The sequence below is a fragment of the Rutilus rutilus genome (assembly GCF_951802725.1).
Source record: "Rutilus rutilus genome assembly, chromosome: 11".
Taxonomy (NCBI): Eukaryota; Metazoa; Chordata; class Actinopteri; order Cypriniformes; family Leuciscidae; genus Rutilus; species Rutilus rutilus.
The window spans coordinates 29,960,884-29,986,370 of NC_140216.1; the positions used below are offsets into that span (position 1 = coordinate 29,960,884).

General features: G+C 36.1%; 2 protein-coding genes across 13 annotated transcripts; one reads left to right on the forward strand and one right to left on the reverse strand.

Annotated features, from left to right (window-relative positions):
* Window positions 1–4,706: 4,706 nt before the first annotated feature.
* Window positions 4,707–5,780, forward strand: LOC311300201 (free fatty acid receptor 2-like; the record flags this gene model as incomplete). The annotated part of the gene is made up of 1 exon (XM_084424330.1): window positions 4,707–5,780. Exon 1 carries the CDS (start codon window positions 4,794–4,796, stop codon window positions 5,778–5,780), a length of 987 nt encoding a protein of 328 aa, XP_084280456.1. The 5' UTR covers window positions 4,707–4,793.
* Window positions 5,781–6,625: 845 nt separating this feature from the next.
* On the reverse strand, window positions 6,626–24,441 carry LOC311299862 (uncharacterized protein). 12 transcript variants are annotated; one of them, XM_084423749.1, is made up of 9 exons: window positions 24,336–24,440; window positions 13,963–14,002; window positions 13,116–13,161; window positions 10,086–12,939; window positions 9,909–10,002; window positions 9,605–9,671; window positions 8,621–8,692; window positions 8,222–8,282; window positions 6,698–8,130 (listed from the first exon to the last, which is right to left on the reverse strand). In XM_084423749.1, the coding sequence occupies exon 9, from the start codon at window positions 8,065–8,067 to the stop codon at window positions 7,303–7,305; it is 765 nt and encodes a 254-aa protein (XP_084279875.1). In that variant the 5' UTR covers window positions 8,068–8,130; window positions 8,222–8,282; window positions 8,621–8,692; window positions 9,605–9,671; window positions 9,909–10,002; window positions 10,086–12,939; window positions 13,116–13,161; window positions 13,963–14,002; window positions 24,336–24,440; the 3' UTR covers window positions 6,698–7,302. The 12 variants fall into 12 exon arrangements, with proteins under 12 accessions (XP_084279871.1, XP_084279869.1, XP_084279878.1 ...); XM_084423746.1 differs by having other exon boundaries at window positions 6,699–8,130; window positions 8,222–8,288; XM_084423750.1 differs by having other exon boundaries at window positions 6,687–8,127; window positions 9,909–12,939; window positions 24,336–24,441.
* Between the last annotated feature and the right edge of the window lie 1,046 nt (window positions 24,442–25,487).

The following is a 25,487-nucleotide window of genomic DNA, read 5'->3' on the forward strand; positions in this document are numbered from 1 at the left end:
CGGATTTTCCAAAACGTCAATGGGAGAAATGAATGGGAAATGTACTTCCGGCACCTCAGCGCTCTCGGGCTGTGGGCGGGACTGTGACTCTCACAGTGCATTATGGGTATTCTTGTTGCGGTGCATTGTGGGATTGAAAGTGTGCACTCGATAATGTCCACTATGGTTTCGGACAACACTACAAATGGCTGTCGCTTCAAATAGTGCCCTATTAAAGGGTATAGGGGCGATATGGTCACTAACCGGTTTACAAGTGCGGAACAAAACTCTGCAGGAAGTTAACTCTCCAAGAATGAGTAACCCTGAGATACAGGAAACAGGCTCTTTTGTGAAAATTGTAAAAAAAATTATCTCATAATGAACCTACTATATTCATTTTATAAATAGCACATACTGCTGCTTTGTTTAACTTTAGATATAGGCCTACTTTAGTCAAGTTGTGAAATGTTGTTGTCTTACCCTTTGTATTTTTTTGTGTGTTTTGTTTAAAAGGACTCACCATATACACATATTACAGACAAAGGAAAAGGTCTAAAATAAATAGCCTATTTCAAATGATTTGCCTGTCAGTCAATTTTCACATTTTAAAGGTATGGTAGGCAATTTATTTTATAAACACTTTTTGTTATACTGATTGAAACTCTCCTCACATCCTGATAGCAATCAATGATAGAAGTGGTCTAAATATATATATATATATATATATGTGTGTGTCTGCAACTCACACTGTGTGTGAAGAAAATCTCTCGTGTTGAGTTAGTTAGGGCAAGTATGTGACCTCAATAAGTACAATAACGCATTAACAGCTAAAAAACAGCTACAAAAAAAGCAGGCTCTTTTCGACCCTATGAATCACCTGTTGTTCAAGCCAGGGTTGCCAGATCTGCAGTTTTTCCCTATACTAAACATCATTTGTAGCGCGCCTCTCACCCAATTAATCGCAAATAGCTCTGTGCTTTGTTACTTCTAAAAAAGAAACAAAGTGTGATCTTTATCACGAAATTCAAACCATAAATGGCGTTTTGACGCTCTTAAATGTGACGTGACAGATCGCTGTAGCGCCTCAGTTCAAGCAGCAGCGTGGAGCGTGAGTCTGTTCTTCCACTTTAATAAAAAATATATCTAGAAAAACATGCATGAATATCAAAAGGTAAGTTGAAAGTTACAGTACAACTTACCGAAATCCGTATCATGTCTCATGTAATCACTCAATCTGTGTTTCAACCGTGGAAAGATGTCAATAAAACTTTTGGTCAATGGCCTCCAAAAAAAGATTGTGAACAATTTCATTTAAAGGTGCATTGCGCGAGAGTCTGAGTTTTCGCAGAACTACGCCCCCTCTGGCGGCAAGCGAAACTGCAACCAGAGGTGTGCACGCTCACGGACCACACGCACACGCACGCTTGCACGAGCTCGAGCTGGTCATAACCCAAGGAGCATCAGCCGCACAAATCTTTTGTTTACAATCATAATGTCTTCAGAGGTAATAAAGTTTTAAATCTGCAAGTAATTTAAAATATGTGAAAGGAAAGGCAATTGAGTAAATAACACACTTATGTGTGAGGGAAAAAATGGGGGTAGTAGAAAAATTCGTTTTTTATTCCCATCTATCTCCATGTTGAACTGTGTTATGTGTTTACTGTATCCACTTATGACTATTATTATGGAAACACGTTCATGAACAATATAAGTTATAACTTTGTAAAAGCTCAAAATTGTAATCATGATACCATACCATACACAGTCGGTCAACAAAGTACACCCAAATGTCTCAAGGTAATAAACAATCAAGTGGCACTATGACGTTACCATAAAAGCCAAACAGGCTAATCCGCCGAAGATTTGCGGGGGTTTAGCCTGTTTTATTGATCAGCTAAGTAGCATATTCCAATAGCAATACATCGTAATTAAGCAGTAATTTGCTCAAAATTTGTGTCTAAGTATCTAACTTATATATCAGCATTTTATATCACAATCATTCTGAACCCTATCACTGACAATGGTAAGTTAGTAAAACCTATTCCGATTGTACATTTATCTAGCTTACGCTAAAGCATTACACATTTTATGGATCGTAATTATTGTCATTATTGGCCGTATCAGACATTAGAGAATGGGATATATCTTACCTTTTTATCAAGAAAAAAGCCAACTGAGGATCCCGTTTGAGCCCTAGAGCAGACCGGAGATCTCTCCATTTGTTGAAAGCCTTCCCTATGTTTACTCTCGTCTTACCCCGACGCCTGTCTGACTCCAATTTGGACCTTTTGGTTGCACTAGACAAAAGTTCTCTTTTTTTATCTTACGTGGAGTTTGCGTTGGTGTTTGAAATGAACTACAAGCCGGTCTCTTAGAATCCATTTTCTACGGAGAATGGCGGCGTCGGCGCATACACAAACCTGCCAGACATATGAGCGTGCCGTGAACGCGCATGACGTCACGCCCAGTCTCAGATTCCGACCCGAATCCCTCTTATTTATTTTACTGTACAGGATTATAGAGGCAATCGCAGTGATCAGAGAAGGGCTCAGTCAGCCCATCAGGCAATTGTTTAAGCATGTATGGGTTAGAAAACGGGTATTTTTAACATGAAAAGTTGCGCAATGCACCTTTAATGTAGCATTTACCTCAGGAAACTGTTAATTATATTGAATAAATTTGCCATGAAGGCAAGTACTTATGAAAACTACCATATATGTGTAACTGAGTTGTTTACAAAACATTTTAGCTTTTATTTGAGTGTAAATATTATATCTGTAAATAAATAGCAGTTGAATATAATAGTTCTGTTGTTAATTTTAACCTCTAATTTTATGGTGTAGCAAATGAGACGGTTATCTGTGTCATTTGCACAATTATTTGGGAGAGATTTTTTATCCATAAGAAAAAAACAATCTATCGGTATCGGCATCGGCCGATATCATTCTGATAATCGGCTATCGGTATCGGTTGAGAAAATTCATATCGGTGCATCTCTAGTGGGATCTCACACTTTCAAAACTAGCTTACTAGTTACTAGCTTACTGCTACCCTCTCTGAAATTGCCGACTCTACCTTTATTTACAGAGAGGCTATCAAAATGTTGTTGCAAGAATCAAATTTGATACACGAATCAACTCAGTATACAATGGCCTATAGCAGATGAATCCTTTCACATTAATACAAAATGTCCATGTACACACACACGCACACAAAACAAATAAAAAACATCACTTAGTATGATTAGCTGTTTTCCTCATGGGGATAAAAAAAATTCCCACAAAGACAAGGATCTCAGATATTGCCATCTATGTGGGGATTGTCACACACACACACTCACACACGCACACGCACACACACACACACACACACACTCTCTCTCTCTCTCTCTCTCTCACACACACACACACACAGAAATAAAACACTTGCTTATTAGTATGTTCCATATGTTCTTGGGGCGCCTCATATACCCCATATGTGGCAGTTATGACAACTTCCTGTGTTCTCACTGACTGTTCCCAGGGGGGTTGCCAAGAGACACTGTTTGATGAGCTTCAGTGTTGAAGATTATGCTCCGAATTGATTAAATTTCCACTCTTTTGAGACGTTGCACACATCACGTAGTCTAATTATGCAGTCGGAATGTCTAGGACAGAGGTGAGGGGAGCTTGCAGACTCTTTGTGAAACTGATGAGACACAAAATGCTGAGGATCCTAATGTTCCTACATTGTAAAGGTGAGTTTTTTTGTTCATTATACTTCTTGAACAGAGAATATTTCCTCAACTGTAGGCACTTTAGGAATGTTGCAAGGATTGATTTTTGACTTTGTAATAGGAAGATCACATAAAACTGGAAACTAAAATTGGAAACTTTTCCAATGCTTTTATAATTAATTGTTGCTACTTTATAAGTGCAACTTTTATGTTAATGTAATATTTTACACAAAGATCTTTTAAAATATAAAAATCAATAACACTTGTTTAAAACTAAGATAATCTTAACCAATTTAGATTTCTATTGTATGAAAATTATTTCTATAAATATTTCAGAAATGATGTCTGTACCCCAGTTGTGGCAGCATTTCCACAACACAGTACAATTTTGTTCTAATAAAGTTAGTAGACTTGTAGCCAAGGATGCAATATGAAGAGCATTAGCAACACGGTACGTGAAGAAAACAAAGTAAAAGCAGAGTAAATTGTCATAATTATTGTGCGGCATTTACTATTAAGCTATGATTTAGCAAAATATATGTAAAAATATGGTTTAATTACAATACATAAATAATGTATTTTACCACTATCATTTCCACTATCATTTCCATCGCAGAATACTATTAAACACAATGCATAATTTAAAATTTAGTGTTAATGACACTAAAAAAGGTGTGAGATGTCAAGACTTTCTGAAAAAGTGTATGTATAGCCTATATTAAATACAAACAAACCAATTAAATTAGTGAGAGTAGGTGTTTTTAAGTCAACAGAGCCAGACCATGCCCATAACTGCAGAAATATCCTGTTATAAAACCATTGTACCATATAATACCATGCAGTATGAGTTGTCACTGTCACCAGGGATTTTTACAGTTCTGTTGGCTGGATTTGTTTCAAAATTTAAGTACATTTAGAGTTAATTTTAACATTATTTTTATTGAAATTGCTTTATCAAACACATTATCAACCACATAAAAGTTGTGGGTTTATTTTCCAATTTGTCTGTTATCACCATATTGTATCTTATTGACTCCTGCTATTCTGTTCTCTGCACAGTGTTTCTACCACCTGTTGACCATCTGTGAGGTACAGACCAATGGCCAAGTTGATCTACCTCACTCTCTTGTTATTCTACATCCTCACCTTCTTGATCGGCCTTCCTGCCAACATCCTGGCGTTCTTCACCTTCTGTCGAAAAGTTAACCGCAAACCCACCCCTATTGACATTCTCCTGCTAAACCTGACCATATCTGACCTCATCTTCCTCGCAGTCCTGCCTTTCAAGATGAAGGAGGCCATTGACAGCTTCAACTGGAGCCTTCCCTATTACCTGTGCTCCATTAGCAGTTTCCTTTTCTTTTCCACCATCTACACCAGCACATTATTTCTGACTGCGATTAGCATAGAGCGCTATCTAGGCGTTGCGTTTCCGATCCGATACGCTTTAGGCCGCCGCCCGCGCAACGCTGTGATCGCAAGCTGCTTCCTCTGGCTTCTAGGATCTCTCAACCTCAGCATCGTGTACATCGTGCCATACATACCCTCGAGTGACAACTCGAGCAACAGCAAGTCACAGCCCAATCCCCACTTGAGAATTTGCTACGATAATTTCACCAAAGAGCAGCTGACAATTCTACTTCCTGTTCGTCTGGAGCTTTTTCTCTTGCTTTTCTGTATACCCCTCCTCATCTGCTGCTTCTGCTACATAAACTTCATTCGAATTCTCTCCAAGCTGCCCCATCTCGGAAGACGTCGTAGACTCAGGGCCATTGGGCTTGCGGTTGGGACGCTGTTGGTTTTCGCCATTTCTTTCAGTCCCTATAACGTCTCGCATGTGGTTGGCTTCATCCACGAAGATAGCGAGGGGTGGCGTAACTTGGCTTTGATCTCCAGCACCCTAAACGCCTGTTTGGACCCCATCATCTTTTATTTTTCCTCGGCTGCCGTTCGCAGTGCCATACGAGCATGCGTTAATGGTCTAAAAGAGAAACTGCACATCGTGACATGCAGAAGATGCTGTCCTTCTGGCCCTTCCAAAACTGAGGCCTACAAGGAGACAAACCCACCTATTGACCTGGGGTGAGCAACGAGACACAGAGAGTATTTCACTTAGGACTATAGAAAGTGTTGTGTGCATGTACTGTGAAGTTTACTTTATGAGAAGTAAATTAAATCCAAAGTTTATCAATTGTTTGGATTAAACTTGGTTTGAAAATGGATTTATTTATGAGAAGAACTGTGATGATCCCCCTCTCCCCCAACATAAATGATCAGAATAAAATGTATATGAATTCACCACTTTGTAAGTTCATTTTGGTTCTGCAGTGGGACTAACTACTTTTTAAAAGTACAAATTTAGTCTTAATTAATATGAGGTCATAAAGGCTGCAAGCATTATAATTATAAAGTAATTCACAAAATAGTCACACCTCAGGATACACTGGGAAAAAATGGGTCTAGAAACTATTTTCACTCAGAAATACATTAACAAAGAATTGCCAAGCAACACTCTGAAGTAAATGTGAAATTTTGATATACAAAACCTGAATTCTGATTGTATTTACAACAGTGTATGTTTTCTTTCCAAATACCCATTAATGGAGGTGACTTTCTTACCACAAGCAAGCATATGCATTCATGGGTTGTGTGTTCACGTGTTAGCATACAACATCAAATTATAAAAAATCACATTATGTAAGTCCCCATAAACTGACTTTCTCTATGGTAATAACTGTAAGCACATGAGTTAAGGAAGGAGCTGATAACCAAAGTTTATATGCAGACTTCATTAAATTGAGCCTTTGGACTCTTTAATGATGGCACAATATTTACATTTGCTGATAACAAATGTCTAATGAATACTTCTTATAATACAGATTGTTTAATTTTATTGTCTTACTGTTACTGAAATCATACTGTTATGTTTGTATTATTTTTTTCATATCTAATTGTTATCACCCCAACCATTTAATACATTTTAATGACCATAAAATGACAAAATGACAATTACAAGATAAATAAATATTTTTTATTAAAGTTATAATATTTATAGTTATAAAAATATATACATATAAATATTATAAATAAATAAACATTATGAAAAGTATAAATTGGGGGGCCCTCTTTGGGAGAGGGTTGCTGCGTGTTCAGCTCCCATACCCTAAAACCCTTAAAGAGCCCCCAAATTTATATTTACATTTTGACATTATCATTGGCTTATATGTAAGGGTTAATGCCCTTCGAGGTGTCCATTGACAGGTATTAATGGACGACGGCGAGGCGTGAACCGTCCGACGCGCAGCGGAGTCCATTAATACCTGACAATGGACACCTCGAAGGGCATTAACCCGCTTATACCATGGTCACTTGCCAAATAACACATTTTTAAAACATTAGTTTATATTTTAATTAGTTTTACAATCGAAATCTAAAGTTTTTACCAACAATAACTTGGTTTCCCTGGTTACGCCTGACGGTTTATTTACTAGGTGTCCTCTATCACTTTTTAATGGACACCCTGCAGCCAATCAGAATCGAGTATTCACCCAGACCATGGTATAAGCACATATAGCAGTCAGCATGAGTGTGTTCTCCAAGGTGCTTCTTCAAACTGTGGAGGTAACTTGGAATAGAGTGTCTCTTCTTCCCTGATTCCTTATCTTATCAGCACAAGACAAAATGTTTTTATCTTTTCTTTCTTCAACCTTGGACTTGACTCTTTTTTTCCCCTGATTTTTCCATGATCCTCCTGTTACCATGGGATGATAGTCACAAAACTCAGTCCATGATTTATAAAGCACCATCATTAAGATGTTGTGGAAAAACATGTCAGGATATCTAATCACTTCTGAGAACAAAATGGCACATATTGCAGTTGCATCCTGAGGGGTCTGTACATAAGATTTAACTTTGTCATGGTTCCCCACCATGTAGTTCCAAACTGTCTCAGAATACTTTTTATTGAACTGTTTTGATGTTTTCATTGTTGCATAATTAAGATTTCTGTCATCTTTCTCATCATTTTGGACTGGACAACAGTACAGATCGCTTGCTTGCAACCGAATTGTGAATCTACCAACTGATAAGATGATATCATGCTTTACCTGTTTATACCAAAATTCAAGTAGAAAAAGTATTATTTTGGCATAGTGGAAAAAATTGATTATCCGGATGGGCGTGCCGTTGTTATCGTTTAAGTCGAAGACTTCGGTGCTCCTGTCAGCAATGTTTTTAATTTTCTGAACCGCACACCCTTCCCAGGACGTACGCACTTCAAATGGTTGGTCAGGTATTTTTGCAGTGGAGTTTTGATTATCTGATTTTTGATCACATGTATCAGGGGTGTCGTTCAAAAACTTCTTCTCGTTCATAACCTCTTGCTCGAATGACAGAATGACTTGTGGCCTGCTTTCACTCCGCTCATGATTAGACTGCTAGTAAATAAAAAATAAATAAAACATGAGTTTGCACAGTCAGTATTGATATTGATATTTAAATGATAATTGCAAAACAGGTCTAACTTACATTGTTCCCACTTTCCTCCAAACATGGGACTATCTCAGGTTCTTCGTAGTCCTCAGGCTGACTGTCACTAAAATGTACAAACACTAGGTTGTGTAGTAGCCTCATACATGGCAAATACAACATGAGAATAATCTTGAACAGTAATGACTAAATAACATATTTAGTGATAATCAATTTCAAGAAAAAAATAATAATAAGAGTCAATAACTATTAAGAGATTATATGGTATGTATGATGAGTAAATCATTTTGAATGTTGATTTTCTTTTTTTGTATCTGGGTAACAGATTAAATGGTATTTTAAAGATTTTTATTTTATTTATTTTTTTTACCTTTTTTGTGAAAGGAAAGCAAGTGTCAATCCCAAATAAAAGTGTTGAGAAACTTTGATTTAGCCTACCCTTTTCTTTTCCTTTTGCCAGTTCCCGCAATGAAAGTTTTGTCTTTAGGTGGACAGTTAAATAAAGGTCTCCTGATTGTAAAAAAAAAAAAAAAAGTTCAGTTTGTAGAAGCAGACAACATTATCATATTGGTTACAACATACATCTGCTATGCATTTACATTATAAACATACAAACATGTGGACAACTACCATATTACTGCCTTGGCAAATTCATTACAGTAAAACTAAACTGAGGTACAATAATGTTTGAGTTTGAAATATAAACCTCCAAGAGAAATTATACTTTAAACTTCATAAAATTACCCAGCTAACAGGGAACGTTCTCAGAACATTGGCTAACGTTCTCTGAAAGTTCTCTAAAAGTTATCAAAAACGTTCTTGTTGTAACGTTTTTATAACTTAATGGGAACGTTATGGAAACGTTCTTATAACCTAAGAATTGAATGTTCCAATAACGTTTGAACAACGTTCTTATAACCAAGCAAGAACGTTAATACAACATTTATATAACAGGAGAATTGAACGTTCTAATAACGTTTTGAATAACGTTCTTATAACTAAGAAATAACGTTAATACAACGTCTAAAAAACTGGACGCTTTGAACGTTCCTAGAACATTCAGAAATAAAGTTTTTATAACTTAATGGGAACGTTATGGAAATGTTCTTATAACCTAAGAATTGAATGTTCCAATAACGTTTGAACAACGTTCTTATAACCAAGCAAGAACGTTAATACAACATTTATATAACAGGAGAATAGAACGTTCTAATAACGTTTCGAATAATATTCTTATAACTAAGAAATAACGTTAATACAACGTCCAAAAAACTGGACACTTTGAACGTTCCTAGAACATTCAGAAATAAAGTTTTTATAACTTAATGAGAACGTTACGGAAACGTTCTTATAACCTAAAATTGTTAGCTGGGTATGTAAATGATTACTATATAATCAAACTGAGGGAGTTAAAGAACCTACTTTGGTGACTTGAGAGATGACAAACATGGCTCCTCTTTATGAGACAGCGATGTGATCTTGTGAACATCTGTTTAACAGGCAAGGAAGAAGTAATTCAAATTCTCTATTGTGTCAAATTTAACCTGTAAGTTCATATTTGTGTCCAGTCTATGATAGCAATGCAGTTGCCATTATCATTTAGCAAGCTTTCATCCAAAGGTACTTGTCAAATATTACACATGCTTTGACAGAGTGCTGAATATAACTTATATGTATCCTCATATAATGCCTTGAAACATTTAGTAACATATGAATAACAATGGACCTCTTTTGTTCTGTTGGGTTGTGTCATCCTCCTCAGATGAAGGCCCAGCATTCAGGTTGATGTCAGGAAAACATGCTTCCTCTGAATCACAGCCCTGATGTTTGATGTCAAAAAGACTAAATGAGTATTTTTTGTTATCATCATCAAACTACAGTTCCATAACTAAATGTTACTTACCTCCAGGCTTTTGGTAGAGGAGTTTTCAACTGGGACTGCATTTTCAGAAGAGGTCTTCACTGCTTTGCTGATGCTGAATAATGAATGATGGTAACTGAAGATCTAAACTAAAAAAAGGAATCTATCACAATCGCACATTATTCTTACCTGGAAATGGTCTTTTTTGTTTGGTCTTTTTTGTTCAATATGCAGAACACTGAAGGCGATGTGGACCTTTGCGTACGTGTGTTCCTCGACGAGTCTTTGTTGCATGTTCTTGAGAACGACAACAAGAACATAGTGAGAAACTGTTCAGAGCCCATGCTGCACTGTGGTCCAGTTTTAATGATGAGGAATCCATGAAGGAAGAAGAGCTGAAGCAGAACATTTTCTCAGAGAAACTGAATCATGAGATGGATCAGTAACACACTTTTAAAAGACGTCAGTTCCTTCTCTTCAAAACAGGAGAAGTATCCCAAATAATTTTGGATAGAAGCTTTTGGATACATGCTGCCATACATGTTGGATACATTTTTGGATGTTGTTGCCAAGTAAAGCATCCCTTTGAGACAGTCAGATTCCACACCATACAATACATTCAGCGATATTAAAGTGGAGATCAAATTGCTTGCAGTTCTTGTCCTTGATAATGTGTTGGCACAGGGTTGGCTAAGCTTTGCTTTTTCAGAAAGCAATCATCTAGTCCTTTTAGTCTTAGTCCATCTTAGTCCTAGTCCATTTGACCAAATAGTGAACTTGTTCTTGCCTACCAAAGCAGGGGATGAGAAGGTGCGTGTCCTCCAGTATAAAGCATACTGATGGGTATTCATTTTTCATTACGTTGCCTGCAAGTTGCTATAGATTCTCCAATATTCGTGATTTCTGGTTAAGGTTCTCATTCCAAATACACATCTCTCACTCCTCTTGCTCTCAAATAACGAATAATGGCCTTATTTCAGAGATGTTTGAAATCTTCTAAGATGATGTGGCTTTTTATTTTAGTTTTTTTGACTGGTGAGTCCATCTTCATTCACCAAAATGATATGGCAGCATGGGCTACTGTGTATTGTCCTTGGTCTCCTAATACGAGTAGAATCGCGCCGAAGGTTGCACTTACATTTTTGCAGTCGCCTTCCCTTGTGAAGCCCCATCTTTGGACTGCTTTTCGTGCGTAACCGACACGTCTTCTGCGGTTCGTGTATCCAAGGAAAAAATGTTTTACTTATTCTTTTAAAAATGTACTCTGGTCATTTGTTGTAGTTTTTTATTCATTTATAGTTTAAAAGGTGGTTCCATTTGAATTATTGGCGCCAAAGAAAGAATTATTACAGTTTGAACAGATTACCTCCAGAGAGTACCACCCTTTTCATATCCATACATCTAGTGCTTGAAGTGAAAAGTGACCTAACGTTTACGCGCTCGCATGTCATGCACGACAGTGAACCTGCAGGTTCAGTGTCAATCACCGGACAGAAGAGTGTATACGCTTAGCAAGAATCATTTCTGGCACTGCATAGCCAGTACCGCATAAATCCCACTTCAAGCACCGACTACATCTTAACATGGCTTGATAAGTATCAACACCTTGGTGACAGTTTGGTTTGTCCATCACTGTATTCCTCATTTAGCTTGGCAAATGTTCCTTAGCAAACTGTTGGGGATCGGAGCGCATCATCATCATTGGTCGTATTGCTGGCACTGGCAGCATGTTATTCGTCAGCGCGGTCGTAAAGGCCTAAAAAAGACCAGAGTTCATCACGAGATCCTGAGAAGGGATGAGTTATAGCCCTGCCTCCTCCAAGACAACGTGGCAGCAAGATTGCTTAGAATGCTTTTTGTTTTTGTTTTCCTCAGACATTGTAGCCGGATTTCGTATATTTTGTAGTTCTTCAAAGCTGTCGGTGACCTCCAGAAAAGTTTTCCAGTTAGCAACCTCAGCTGTCGAGTTTTCAAAAGCAGGAGCCTTGACTATGTTCTCACATGAGCTTTCTGGTGGATGGAATGCAACTTTGAGATGTCAGGTGTCGTGTTCACCTGGTTATGGGAGGAGTGGGTTGAATACTTATCAAGCCATTTCAGTTTGCATTTCAATCTCTTTTTTTTTTATTTCCATGATCTATCTTCATTTGAATTTTTGTATGAATTAATTGATACTTATTTACATTTCAATCCTGTGCTGTAAATAGAATAATTGATTTTTTTTTCTTAAAGAATGATGACTCTCTGTAGGTGCTATGTACTGTATATCTGGCCGCAAAAACCTAATGTTTCCAAGAACATTTGTTCACATTACTAGTAAATATGCTAAGTATTATTGTTAGTATGATCACTTTTGTTTTAAATTCAGCAGCCAGAAATACACCATCTCCATCCAACCAGACTTCACAAAAAGAAACAAATCTCTCTAGAAAAAGCTTGGTTTCTTTCATTAACCCATTGGCAATACTGAGTTATTTGGGGTTTGAAAAATGCATAAATTGTGAATGGATCTTAAAATATATATTTTACAATATATAAAAAATTTTTTTTCCAATATTTCTAAAATATTAATGGTATTATACAATTAAAGTTTTACATCACACTTTAATATTATACCAGTAAAGAAATGAATAGGGTTAGATTTAAGTAGCCCATCTTTTGATCTAAAGTGTAATAAATTGGATGTTCAACCCAGCATTTCTAGAGAGCAGTTGTGGAACCACCCTTGAAACATTTACACAGTATAAAACATATAGTACAAAGATAGCATTCAAACATTTGACAAGACAAAACAAACCCATTGCACTTTTGTTGCTCTTGTTTCCATCCTTGGAGCAACACTGGTTTTGACAGTGGAGTTTTGGATGATGGCACATCTCATCCAATTGTGTTTTTTCTGATTAACAGAAACACATAATGCAAGTTGAATATAGTATAGTACTAGAAGAGTCTTTTTTAGCTATAGAGTAGCTTTTGTTAAACTGCCTATAACTGTGTGAATCTTTTTTTGGTACAGAGCATTGATGATGCTGATATTAATTCAGTTGTGGTTCTGCACTCCTTGCTCTATACCTTCATCATTGATGGGCACCCTCATTTTCTTGCTTCTTTGTGATTCCTGCAAAGGATTAATTCAAGATGGAATGAAGTTAAATTTCATTTGCAAAGAACAGAAAAGGCAAAAGAAACTCTTCCACTTTGACAAAGCATTTGCAATTTCAGTTTTCATGTCTTAAAGTCACCCTGCAGGCTGCAATCAATTATTTTACATCTTAAAACTCATCTTTGATCATCAAAATGACATAATTTAATGTTGTTTTTCCTGGGAAAATTATTTTTTTATGCCTTAAAATAGCTTGAATGTAACTACACCCTTGCTTTCATTCAATATGTGGAGTATAAGTCTCCGCCTCCACTCAGCATGTTGACGGGATTGGTTACATGTTTGTGATGGTAGAAAACGGGGCGGTTCCAAACTACATTTTTGAGACTGTCTTTGGTACGGTTAAAGAGAAAATACTCAGTAACTGACTGATCAATTTGCACATGGTTTGTCTTAAAGCATAAATACTGTATATAAATAAATAAAAACACATAGACATATAAACAACATTAAAAACTGGATTTCCTTTAATAGAATTCATATCAAGCACTGTTACTACTTTTATTGTTCAATTTTGATGGATTTCTGATGTGTCTTTGAAATATTTGTTACATTACATTAAACCACAATGCACATATCTGTCTGATGGATTACTAAAAAAAATGTAAATTATTTATTAATGTTTTACCCTATAATTAATCACTAAGAAATAAAAACTGAAACACTGCATAATGCATTATCACATCATTATACAAGTCAGATCATTTGCATGTTAAATGAAAACTATTTTTTTTTAAATGTGTTAAAAAAAATTACCATTTTTTCTGCCATGTGTGAAGATCTTTCTTTACTGTATCTGTGAAAAGATGTCAGACTGATGTCAGAACATCTTAAATGATGTTATTTGCAAATAGTTCACATTTTGTACATCACCACTGTTTAAATGTATTATTAATGATGGCATCTTTTACTGCTGTAAATGTCATGTAACAGTCAGAAGCATAAAAATGTATCATTGACAATTATCACTAAAGACAAGAAATTATTTTCTCTTTGAATACATATTAATGGCAATATTATACGTCACAGTGATAACATTTACAGTAAAAGTAACAGTTATTGTTTTCTTAAGATATTTTACACATACTAATCTATGAATATACAATCTCTGAAAATGTGACATTTGAACTGTAGAAGGTCATTCCAGTTTATAATTGAAACACTGCATACTTTGCAAGAAATGTTAATCAACTTTCATGCCACACAGTTTTCCATGCACTTAATCATTAGATACTGGTACTCATTCATTAGATACTAGTACTTATTTCTATATACATTTTCATACGATACTAGTATATATTAGTCATTGGAATACATACTAGTCAGAACTGAATGATTGATATCTGAATGACAGATCCCCATAGAAATCAATGGCAAAAATGTTAAATGTGTTAGTAACAAACGAAGAGTTTCTAGTCACTATATAAATAAGTACTAGCCTATAGCATCTAATCATGAACTATCCATTTAATGAACAAGTACCAGTTTCTGTAAATAAGTACTATTATGTAATGAATGTGAACTAAAAATGAGTACTAATGAGTACTAGTATGATCTAATGAATAGGTATATGAATGAATAATGATTAAGTACTAGCATCTAATGAATAAGTATCTTTTAAAAAGCCAACAGCCAGCAGCCATATCACCCTGTAGCCCAAGACTGGTTGCCCACTGAAGCTAAGCAGGGCTGAGCCTGGTTAGCACCTGGATGGGAGACCTCCTGGGAAAAACCAGGTTGCTGCTGGAAGAGGTGTTAGTGAGGCCAGCAGGGGCCGCTCACCCTGTGGTCTGTGTGGGTCCTAATGCCCCAGTATAGTGACGGGGACACTATACTGCCAAAGTGCACCGTCCTTCGGATGAGACGTTAAACCGAGGTTCTGACTCTCTGTGGTCATTAAAAATCCCAGGATGTCTTTCGAAAGAGTAGGGGTTTAACCCCGGCATCCTGGCCAAATTTGCCCCTTGGCCTCTGTCCATCATGGCCTCCTAATCATCCCCATATACTGATTGGCTTCATCACTGTCTCCTCTCCACCAGTAAGCTGGTGTGTGGTGGGCGTTCTGGCGCAATATGGCTGCCGTCACATCATCCAAGTGGATGCTGCACATTGGTGGTGGTTGAGGAGATTCCCCCCTTCTATGTAAAGCGCTTTGAGGTCTCAGAAAAAGTGCTATATAAATGTAACGAATTATTATTATTATTATAAAAAGACACTAGGCAACCTAATTAATAAGCACTAGTACATAACGAATAAGTACTAGTACCTCATGAATAGGTAGTACCATAGGAATAAGTACTAGTAGGCTACCTAATGAATAAGCACTAAGTTAATGGAATAGATACTAGAAGCTAAAAAAATAAGTAGCCTACTAGCAGCATGGAAGTAGATACTAGTAGGTTTTATGGATTACATGTAAAGATGGCTTGCCATACACAGCAACTTTTCGGCATTGCACCAAGCAAAAATCGATTGTAATCATTGCAAAGAGTAGATCAAGCGCAAGTTCTATGTGCGTTAATTCGAATACTTTGTTTTCCAGCATGGCATAAACGGAAACATCCACATAAAAAATAAAAAAAGAATTAAGGTAAGAAAAATAGTCAGTCATAACTTTGCTCATTAATTAGATGTGCAAGGCAAGCAGACACGTTTGTGGGTTGTTATGGACAATTAAAAATGAATATTCACGTTGCACAGTTGTGCGGTGGACTTTCAGCGAGTTAAAACATATATTTTTCAAAGAGCCGTTTGTGAGTCAAAAAGAGCCGGCTCTTTTCAGTGAGCTGAGTCAAACGAGCCGGCTCACGAAAAAGAGCCGGAATGCCCATCACTAGTGAGCAGACGGCTCCGTATGCTTTTGAATCGCTCTCGTGGTACTTTGAAGTCATAAACCGATCGGTCTGTGCAGCCCCGGTTCAAGATGAACAAGCCAATTGGCTTTTAGCCGTCATGTCACGCAGCTACTTCCTCGCCTCTCTTCTGCCATGTTGCCATGTCCGCTTATTATAAGCGACTTTTCCCACTGATACAGTTTTTTTTTCGCTTATTTTGCTGTGTTTTTCAGATTGAACGGCTTATTTCTCTTGTGCAACCTGGCAACACCCCTGTCATGTGATAGACACATTTCCTGTACACTAGCGCTAATACATCAGTGATGCCAGAGTGAAATTGAAACAAATCGTGTCGCTCGTAAAATCCAACACAAGAAAATAAGTAAATAAATAAAAATACCAAAGAAGAAGACCATAAACCACTTAAAAGAAGGACGAGATATGTTATTGATTTGAAACGGACACCTGACGTCTCTTTGTAATGTCTGTTGGTTAGCTGGTCAGTGTTAACCGTGATTTGTTTTGGTTAAATTGCGTTATAATAATCAGCTGTTTACTAAACTATATTTACTTCTTCCTGTAACTATCCGTTACGCAACACTGTTCTGGTCTGTAATTGGTCATCACGGTTAAGTTTAGCCTCTTTTTACATCTTGACCCGGGGGCTGTTCCATAAAAGCCGCTTAGAAAAGCGGGGATTAAACTCCAAAACCGGACTTGAATGAGCCTAACAAATAAGTTGGGGCTAAAGTGGTTCCATAAAAGGTAATTGAAGTTCACGCAATCTCACTAATTTGATCCAGGTTTATCAAGTCTAGATAATTGCGTGTGCACGCGTTTCTGAAGCAGCCCTAGAGGTCGATCGTGGATCAAATCGATCCACCATCAAACAGCCTATATTTTGTGCTGTTTTATGCGTTTGTGACATGTTTTTTCCCCCCTCAGTGCAAAACTTATATTTTACAGTTATATTCTCCATCTGTAAATGTTAGAAAGTCGAGCAAATGTATCCATTTTACTGCTAATCTTCATATTGAACGAGCGGCGCTGCGCGCATGCGCGGCAAATAGGAGCGCAATAATTCTGACTAAAATATACATTTTGCTTGGAAAATTAATATGCGATATTTTATAACACTAGAAATATCTTCTGATTATAATAATTTATCTTTAGGATGTTGGATAAGTTGCAGTGAACTTCTAGCGAACAGAAGTAGCCTAATTCTGGGAAGATTTTTTTTAAGAAACTAAATATATAAAGATACAAAATATAGTTTTGGGTATAGGACCTATGCTACTTAATAAATATGATGTATATTTATTTAGAATGCTGAGAATTACAGCTTTTAATGCAATAATTTTTTGGATAAAGCAAGAATCCCCAGTTTTAAATGAGTGGTTAGATTTAGTTTCTAGAATGTATTTTTTATATATTATACATATAATATAATATATTCTTAATGTACTTTACATTATAAAGAGGATAACATGAAATTAAGAGCAAATGTATACATTTTGAAAAGATATGTGCAACTCTAAAATCAAAGAATATTCCATAAAATAAAGGAATTATTTTATTTATTTGCTTATTTTATATTGGATATTTGATATTCAAATAATATTACTTGAATAACTATTAGGAATTATGTGTCATTATAAGAGTTTGATATAAATATGTGAATGTTAAATTTTTATTAATATTTATTTATTGTTTTTTTGTCTTTTCCCCCTTAAATCATATGTAAAAGTGTCTAACTATGTACTTCTTGGTTATTGTTCTAATCATGTGGGTATTATCACAAAAGAAAAAAAGTAGAAGGAAAAATAAGGAATATTTATTGGGGGAAAATATGATGTCTTTACAGGAACTGTCAATTTGTATAATTGTGTTAAATGTGTTTGAATTGAAAGACATATAAAGTACATAATATATATATATATATATATATATATGCTAAAATATTTGTTATTTGGACATTAGATGTGCCTTATTTAGAGTTTTAAACCTACAAGTGTATTTTTATGATATATTCAAATGTAGGCTAATATACTGTCAATTACTAAGCTCAGATTCGTCTTAGTTAAAATTCATACTGTGCTTTTGTAATTATTTTTTTTTTCATTTTTTTTAGATTGTGTTCTAATGTTCTTCTAATAATCATAAACGTACTACAGCTGCCAAACAAACCAGAGAGAAATGTATTCATAAGTCTATATTGTCTAATTTATCATTGTAGCCTTATTTAAGTTGATTTTCTGTATACTGTGTATTTATTTTTGGACTAATAATGGTTAATAAAGTCCAATAATGGTATGAGAGAGTGTCAGTGGTAATATCATTGTGTTCTTGTCGGTCAGTGTTAGAGGATCTGTGTAACAGCTGAGGCTTAGCCTGACAGTTAGCCTGCCCTGGACCAGGCAAGTTTCCCAGCATAAGTTGCCAGGGTAACTGAGTTTGAACTTTTTAAAGTTTGATTTATGAAACCGAATCTACCAAAAATAAGCCTGACTAACCGAAATAAGCCTGGTTTATACTCTAATCTTGGTTTATGGAACAGCCCCCCGATTTAATTAGCCAAATCAGCACCAGGATGTCAAAATACACCACTTTTCCTGATTCAGCCGATGATCATAATCCATTTCAGGTAATATATTGTTCAGGTTTTTGGAAGTGTACATTAGAAAAAACTGATGGTGTTTTTGTTCTCATTCGTGGCCTTTATTTGTGGGGTACTGTACGTCTTGTGATGCTGTCATAAGACTTTACGGTCATCAGACCAATCATATTAGATTACATGATAATGTTATTGTATGGTTGATCCTTCCACTGGTCCACGATTTGTATCGTTGCATTCTGGTCGTTTTGACCTGCTAGTTGTGGGGAACTTGTTGCTTTAAGTATTAGATGAATTAAGGGTACGTTTACAGGACAATGATGACTAAACCGCTGTATTATGTTGCCAGTAGGGGCGGGCGGATCGATCCTGAAGTATTGATACTATCGATACTGACGTGGTATCGAAAGGATCGATCCTCACATAAAAATATCGATCCAAATGTGTGTGTTTTTTTACCAGTCATTTTTTATTAATTTAGCACGCAATTCAGTGCGTAAAATAAGCTTCTAAGTGGAAAAATAAGCGAATGTTAGCGGCTAATTGTGTAGGATAGAACTTTTTCTCCTAGTCATCTGGATACAAGACGAAACCAATCAATCACAGACAGTGTTTGATGCTGGTGCTTCGCTGAGCTCACACAGGCCCAGTGCGTTTGAGAAACGAAACCTTAGATGACAGAGAAACAATCGGGAGTTATTTCGCAATAAACAAACCAAAAGTGTACATAACGGTTCAAAATGTTGACGTCAGTAAGATTTTTTTTAATGAAATTAATATTTTTATTCAACAAGGATCGATGCATTAAATTCATTAGTCTTTTCTGTCAGTCACTGTTAAAAAAAAATCTACTTCATATAAATGCTGTTCTCTCAACTTTGTTCATCAAATAATTCTGCATAAAATGTATCATGGTTTCCACAAAAATATGAAACTGTTTTCAACATTGATAATAATAAGAAATGTTTCCTGAGCAGCAAATCAGCATATTAAAATGAATTATCATCATGACTGGAGTAATTTCAGGAAAATTCAGCTTTGATCACATGAATAAATTACAGTTTACTATGACATAGAAAACCTATGTTAAATTGTAATATTACAGTTTTTACTGTATTTTTGATCAAATAAATGCAGAAGAGAATTAAAAATCTTACAGACCCCAAACTTTTGAACAGTAGGCTAGTACTATAATTAGGGTAGTTTTGTAAAAGTCACTGACTAATTCAGGCGAGTTGAGAGCACAAATCACAAAATATTTAGTAGGCTAGTCATGATACACCGTCTATACGTCACAATAGGGAAGAAAAGATGAACAGCTTTCATTTCATGCCGATTCAGTTTATGTTTTGCCTGCCTTTTAGTTATCTAGGTAGTTTTCCATTTGTGTTTCTTTGTTTCCTGCCACTAGTTTGTTACCATGGTTATTCATTAAGTAGATCACAACTGTTTGTTTTCTGTTCGTTATCTTGTGTATATAAGCTCTTAATTTCCTTCAGTTCATCATGTGGTGTTGCTTGTGTGTAGACACACTGTTTTGTTGTGTTTTACCTGTGTGGTTTACCTGAGTAATCTTTGTTTAAATAAACCAAACTTAGGGTGCCGAGCGAGGCTTCTGAAGCAGTGAGGCTTTTACAACAAACTGTCGGTTGGTGCGAGTAGTATGAAGCTGCAGACTCGGAGCCTGCTGCATCTACAGTCCCGCACCCAGAGTCCCGCATTCTCAGACCCCTCGTTTTTCGAGACAGCGCCTCCTATCAAATTAGATCGGATAAACATGTGAAGAACTTAAGCCGAAACGTGAGTATCGTCAATTTTATTTAGCGAATCATACCTCATTCGGTTTCTTTTTTTAATCAAACTACTTTATAGCTCATCGATACACCAACATATGAATAGTCCATTTAATATTTGTAAAGTAGTTTGTAACAAAATTTGAGCCGTTAATGTATGTTTTTTCGCCTTTTTTCCCAGAAAATATTTTGATAGCTTATACGTTAGCCTTTAACCTTGGACTTTTGGTAGACAAAATTGTATTAAAATTAGTTGACATTAAAGTAGACCAATTAAATACATTAAGTGTGTTAATATCAAAGAATGTAATCATTAATTATTTAATCAGATTCACCATTTTACCTTTTTTTTTAATTACCGGACCTTTTTTCCTAAAACTATTAAGTTGAATTAATTAATGCCGGAGTAATTATTTTACTTTATATAATTTATGTAGACTACTTAAATTAGTTATTATAAAACGTAGTATTAAAATTAATCAATATTAATTTAACTGATATGAAGTTGTTGCAGCCATTTCCTCCGTGGCCCTACTTATCACCCTAGGTATGCTTGTAATTTGCATTTGCAAAAAAAATATTTATTATTACACAATATTTTTGACAATGGCATTCATCTTTTATTTTAGTGAAGTCGAGGAATTTGACAGAGCGATTGCAAAAAGAAGGAACATTCGCCTACCAGAAATTGTTATACCTCATGCATTTACATTTTACATTTATTCATTTAGCAGACGCTTTTATCCAAAGCGACTTATAAATGAGGAGGTTTTTTTTTTTTATGCAACTGAAGACGAAAAGTAAAGTCACTAACACAATTCTTTCCTTTTTTCTTTCCTTTGTCCTGTTTACAGCAAGATGATGCTTAGGTGATCGTTAAATAAAGTACAGAATTGTTTATTATTGGTGTTTTGTCTATTCTTATTTGAGTTTTGCTTCGCATTCAAAATATCAAAAAACAGGTTTTGTAATGTTAGCAGGTAGCCTATAATGTTAATTAGACCATTATTGAACTGAAAGAAAAATTGGAATTTGAATAAAAAAAAAAAACATTGTAGCAATACAGTATAATATCACATAATATTTTTCAGAAGATAGTTCAATATGCAATTGCGACTTTATTTCTCAGAATTGCGACTTTATATCTCGCAATTCTGAGAAAAAGTCACAACTCAGACTTGATATATTGCAATTGTGAGAAAAAAAAATCAGAATTGTGAGATAAAAAGTCGTTATTATTATTTATTTATTATTCAGTGGCGGAGTCAAGCTTCCATAGTAGCCTAATTGTATCCCTTCCATCAGTAATTTTCTTTCAATTACACCCACGCTCAAAAAATAACTACTGGGTAATTTGTTAGTCAGAGAACACAATGAGTTTTTTTTGGCACATGCATTAAGCAGGGAACACAAATATTTATTTGGATAACTTTAAATAAAACGAGACCGTATTGCATCCTATTGTTTTCAATGGCATTTGAATAAGGGTGTTATACGATTTTCCGACCAGCAGGAGGCGCTGTCTCGAAAAATGAGGGGTCTGAGAATGCGGGACTCTGGGTGCGGGACTGTAGATGCAGGCTCCGAGTCTGCAGCTTCATAATGTTGGTTGGTGCTTCGAAGACACGGTGCTCTACTTCGCCATCTGGTGGTCAATAAAAATTCCTACACCAACTGTGTAATTCAGTTGTTTTGTTCATTGCGATGCCATTGTAAGTTTTATTTGTATATTTAAATATATGTCATTAGCAAGATGGCGCCACGTGTGTGTGCAGCGATAGAGTTTACAAATTTCATTGTATTTTGCACAATGACAGTAAATACTTTCTGTTCTTCATTTTTACTCGCATCAGACTTGTAATTTCACCTTACACACACACACACACACACACACACACACACACACACACACACACACACAATGATATGTTGGCTTTAATTAACTTTTTTATGTCAACAGGTTCCACATAATTGGGTTACGTTAAAATGTATAACGTATAGGTCCTATATATATATTTTTTCAGTGTAGAATGTTTAATACGCCAATAAATTATATGTGATTTTTCATTGCACCATTGTGTGATCCTTACAAAACAACACAAACATGCAACATGCACATATTAAAAAACACAAATGGACAAAAAGAAATGCAATTACATATTTTTATTTAATACACCATGTTAAAAAAAGTTACATATATAGGCTAGGCATGACCGATATAATTTGCACTAACTGGATAGCGGGTATGGGACAGCGCAATCGACTCGCTTTGTATTTCCACACCTGCCTTCGAAGCACTATAGTGTGTCGAAAACTCAAGTCGTGTGTCAAAACTGGGTGTCAAACTACCCGTCCCAACTAAACTATTATTTTGACCTTCGTCGTCAACAGTCTTTATCTTCGGACCCATAACGTGACAGAACACCAGACCTCAAGAAAATGGAAATCGCAGCAATTATTGTTGCGCCAAGAAGCTGTAAGGGACTATTTTTATTTCCCAGGGTGTTAGAAGTATTGAGGACCATGTGAAGGAGTTTCTTAACATCTGCCACCATATAGGTCACCTTATCCTGAACTTCCTATCTGCACGCACCCGTGTGTAATTTTTGGAATCTGATGTCCACCCTTTTGTGTCAATAGCCTACTGAACGTGTGACTGTTTGATTGTTTATTTTAAAATAGATTTTATATAGCGTAGGGGAGAGGCGGGACGGATGAAACACTGAGATTTCCTTGAAAACCACTCACGTCATGTACGTCAAATTTCGTCAGCACGTACAGCACGCAATGCCTACCATACCCGCGAAAACATTGTTTACGTCGTGCCGTTTTTGAGTTAAAGCCGCAGAGCTGTTTTTGAGTGCTGTCGGGACGGTTGAAACAAGTGTTTAAACCATCCCGACCGCGCGTCCTGCACGTTAAACCTGGCCATAGCCTATACTGTTCATAGATTCATACTGTTTCTATTAATTTTCAATTACGCAACACATGCTATCTCTGTAATAATCATCAATTGTCCAATCTTCAATAAATTTCATTTATCGTCTTCTGGTTGACCTCGTTTTCTTCATAATAACAGGCTATTCAACAAGCAAACACTCAATATGACTCAAGGAAGAAATGTAAGAAAATTAATTGTGAACGGATTTGTCTGTCTTCGTCAAAATAGCCTATTAGAAAGATTACAAAATGCGCATAGGCTTCGCCTATTGTTTGTTGGGCGACAGAACAAAAATGGTTAATATGAACCTTTAAAAAATTTTTTTTACAAAATATGTTTGTAACAATATGTAAGTTAGGCTACTTGTCAGGTATTGTTCACAAAAATAAGCACAGGCGGGACGATTGAAACAAAGCACAACTCCCGTTCAAAGTAAAATTTTACTTAAATCATTATACATTTGTACCGAATAACACATGATACTACGAGAACACATATATATGTGAGTTGTTAATCACAAAAAAATAAAAAAATCTATCTGTAACCTTATCTTAGAAAACGACATTTATCTGAAAAGTGTTTCAACTGTCCCGGCTCTCCCCTATCTATTAAAATTCCTCCTAAATATCCATCTTCTAACTGATTAAAAAACAAGAAAAAGACAAATCAACAAATCTGCTTAATCCAAAACTGTAGGAATGACCCATAACTGAAACTTTCAGAGTGCGTAATTTGTCCAAAAAAAAGAATTAAATGGTAAAGTTCTTTGACCTCCTAAATTCCCTTTTAGAGACAAGTTGCAATAGGCTATCGGTGAGATTTGGTGAAAACATTAAATTCCTTAGCACATCTATTTTACAATGCTTTTCAACTCTAAAACACATAAAAAGATCTTTTGATTCCAAATAATATTTAGGTAATAAAGCCAGTAGTTTTGTAGGTCTTACCTGTTCATCGTTTGTGCCTAGTCTGAGGAAGTGACAGGGAAGCCCCGCCTCTTAACATCTTTACTGTCATAGATTATTTACACCGTAGGCTATAGCCAAATCTAAAAGTGTATTGCGTAAAAGTGTATTGTGTAAATTTGTAAATTTTATAGGACATATGAAAACGGCATTTGCTTTAGAATTCCAATGTGAGGCTTAAGTTTCCATTTCTCGAGAAACTTAACTTCACAAACTATGGCAAGCCGCCTTAACATTTAATCCTTAAGACGTATCTATTTTCATGCTACTAGTAAGTTTTTTTTTTAGATATCCTTGTATATCTGACTGTTCCATTTGACTTATTAATTAGTGCTTATTCTTTGTATAGACCTACTACACCTTTTTAAAAGATATAGTAGGCCTACTTATCCATTAGATCCTTCTTATAAATTAGATACAGGTACTCAGTAATTAGATATTAATATTAATGTCCTGATCGGCCCAGTGCTGCATCTTCAAAATTATATCAAGTATAGGCCTACCTATTAAATAGATATTACTTATTCATTAGATATAGTATTTATTTTCACACAGAGCCCTGGCGCCCAGACCGGGCCCAAACTCGCGTCCGAGGTCCATTATAGTAAATTTCCAGCAGTACAGCACCAAGGAGATGGTTATCCAAAAAGCCTGGCGAAAGAAAATCATGATAGATGAGAAACCGCTGTATTTCTACCATGACTATACAGCCACCGTTCTTCATCAGCGTAAGGCGTACAACAATATCAAAAAGGCTCTCAAAGAAAAGGGCATCCGTTTCCAGACGCCTTTCAATCGGATACGCATTTATTGGGAGGACGGTGTGCAGGTGTACGGCAGTGCCTGGGAGGCAGCGCAGGATCTGCATCGGCGGGGTTACAGCGTGGAGGTGCCCGAGAGACCGCCCGGTAAGAGCCACCTGTTGGATCGTCTCCAGCGGGCTACATCGTGGCAGCGAGTGGGATCAACCACAAGTAGGGACACTGCCAGAAGAGCTAAAGAACGCCTACGGGAATTTGAGCATGGACACAGCAGTGTTTAAAAACCTATGTTATAGCGACCCTTTACATAAAGATGTTCAGTGTATATAGCGCCGGCTGGAGGGATGATGAGGTCAGCTGTGCCATCGGACAC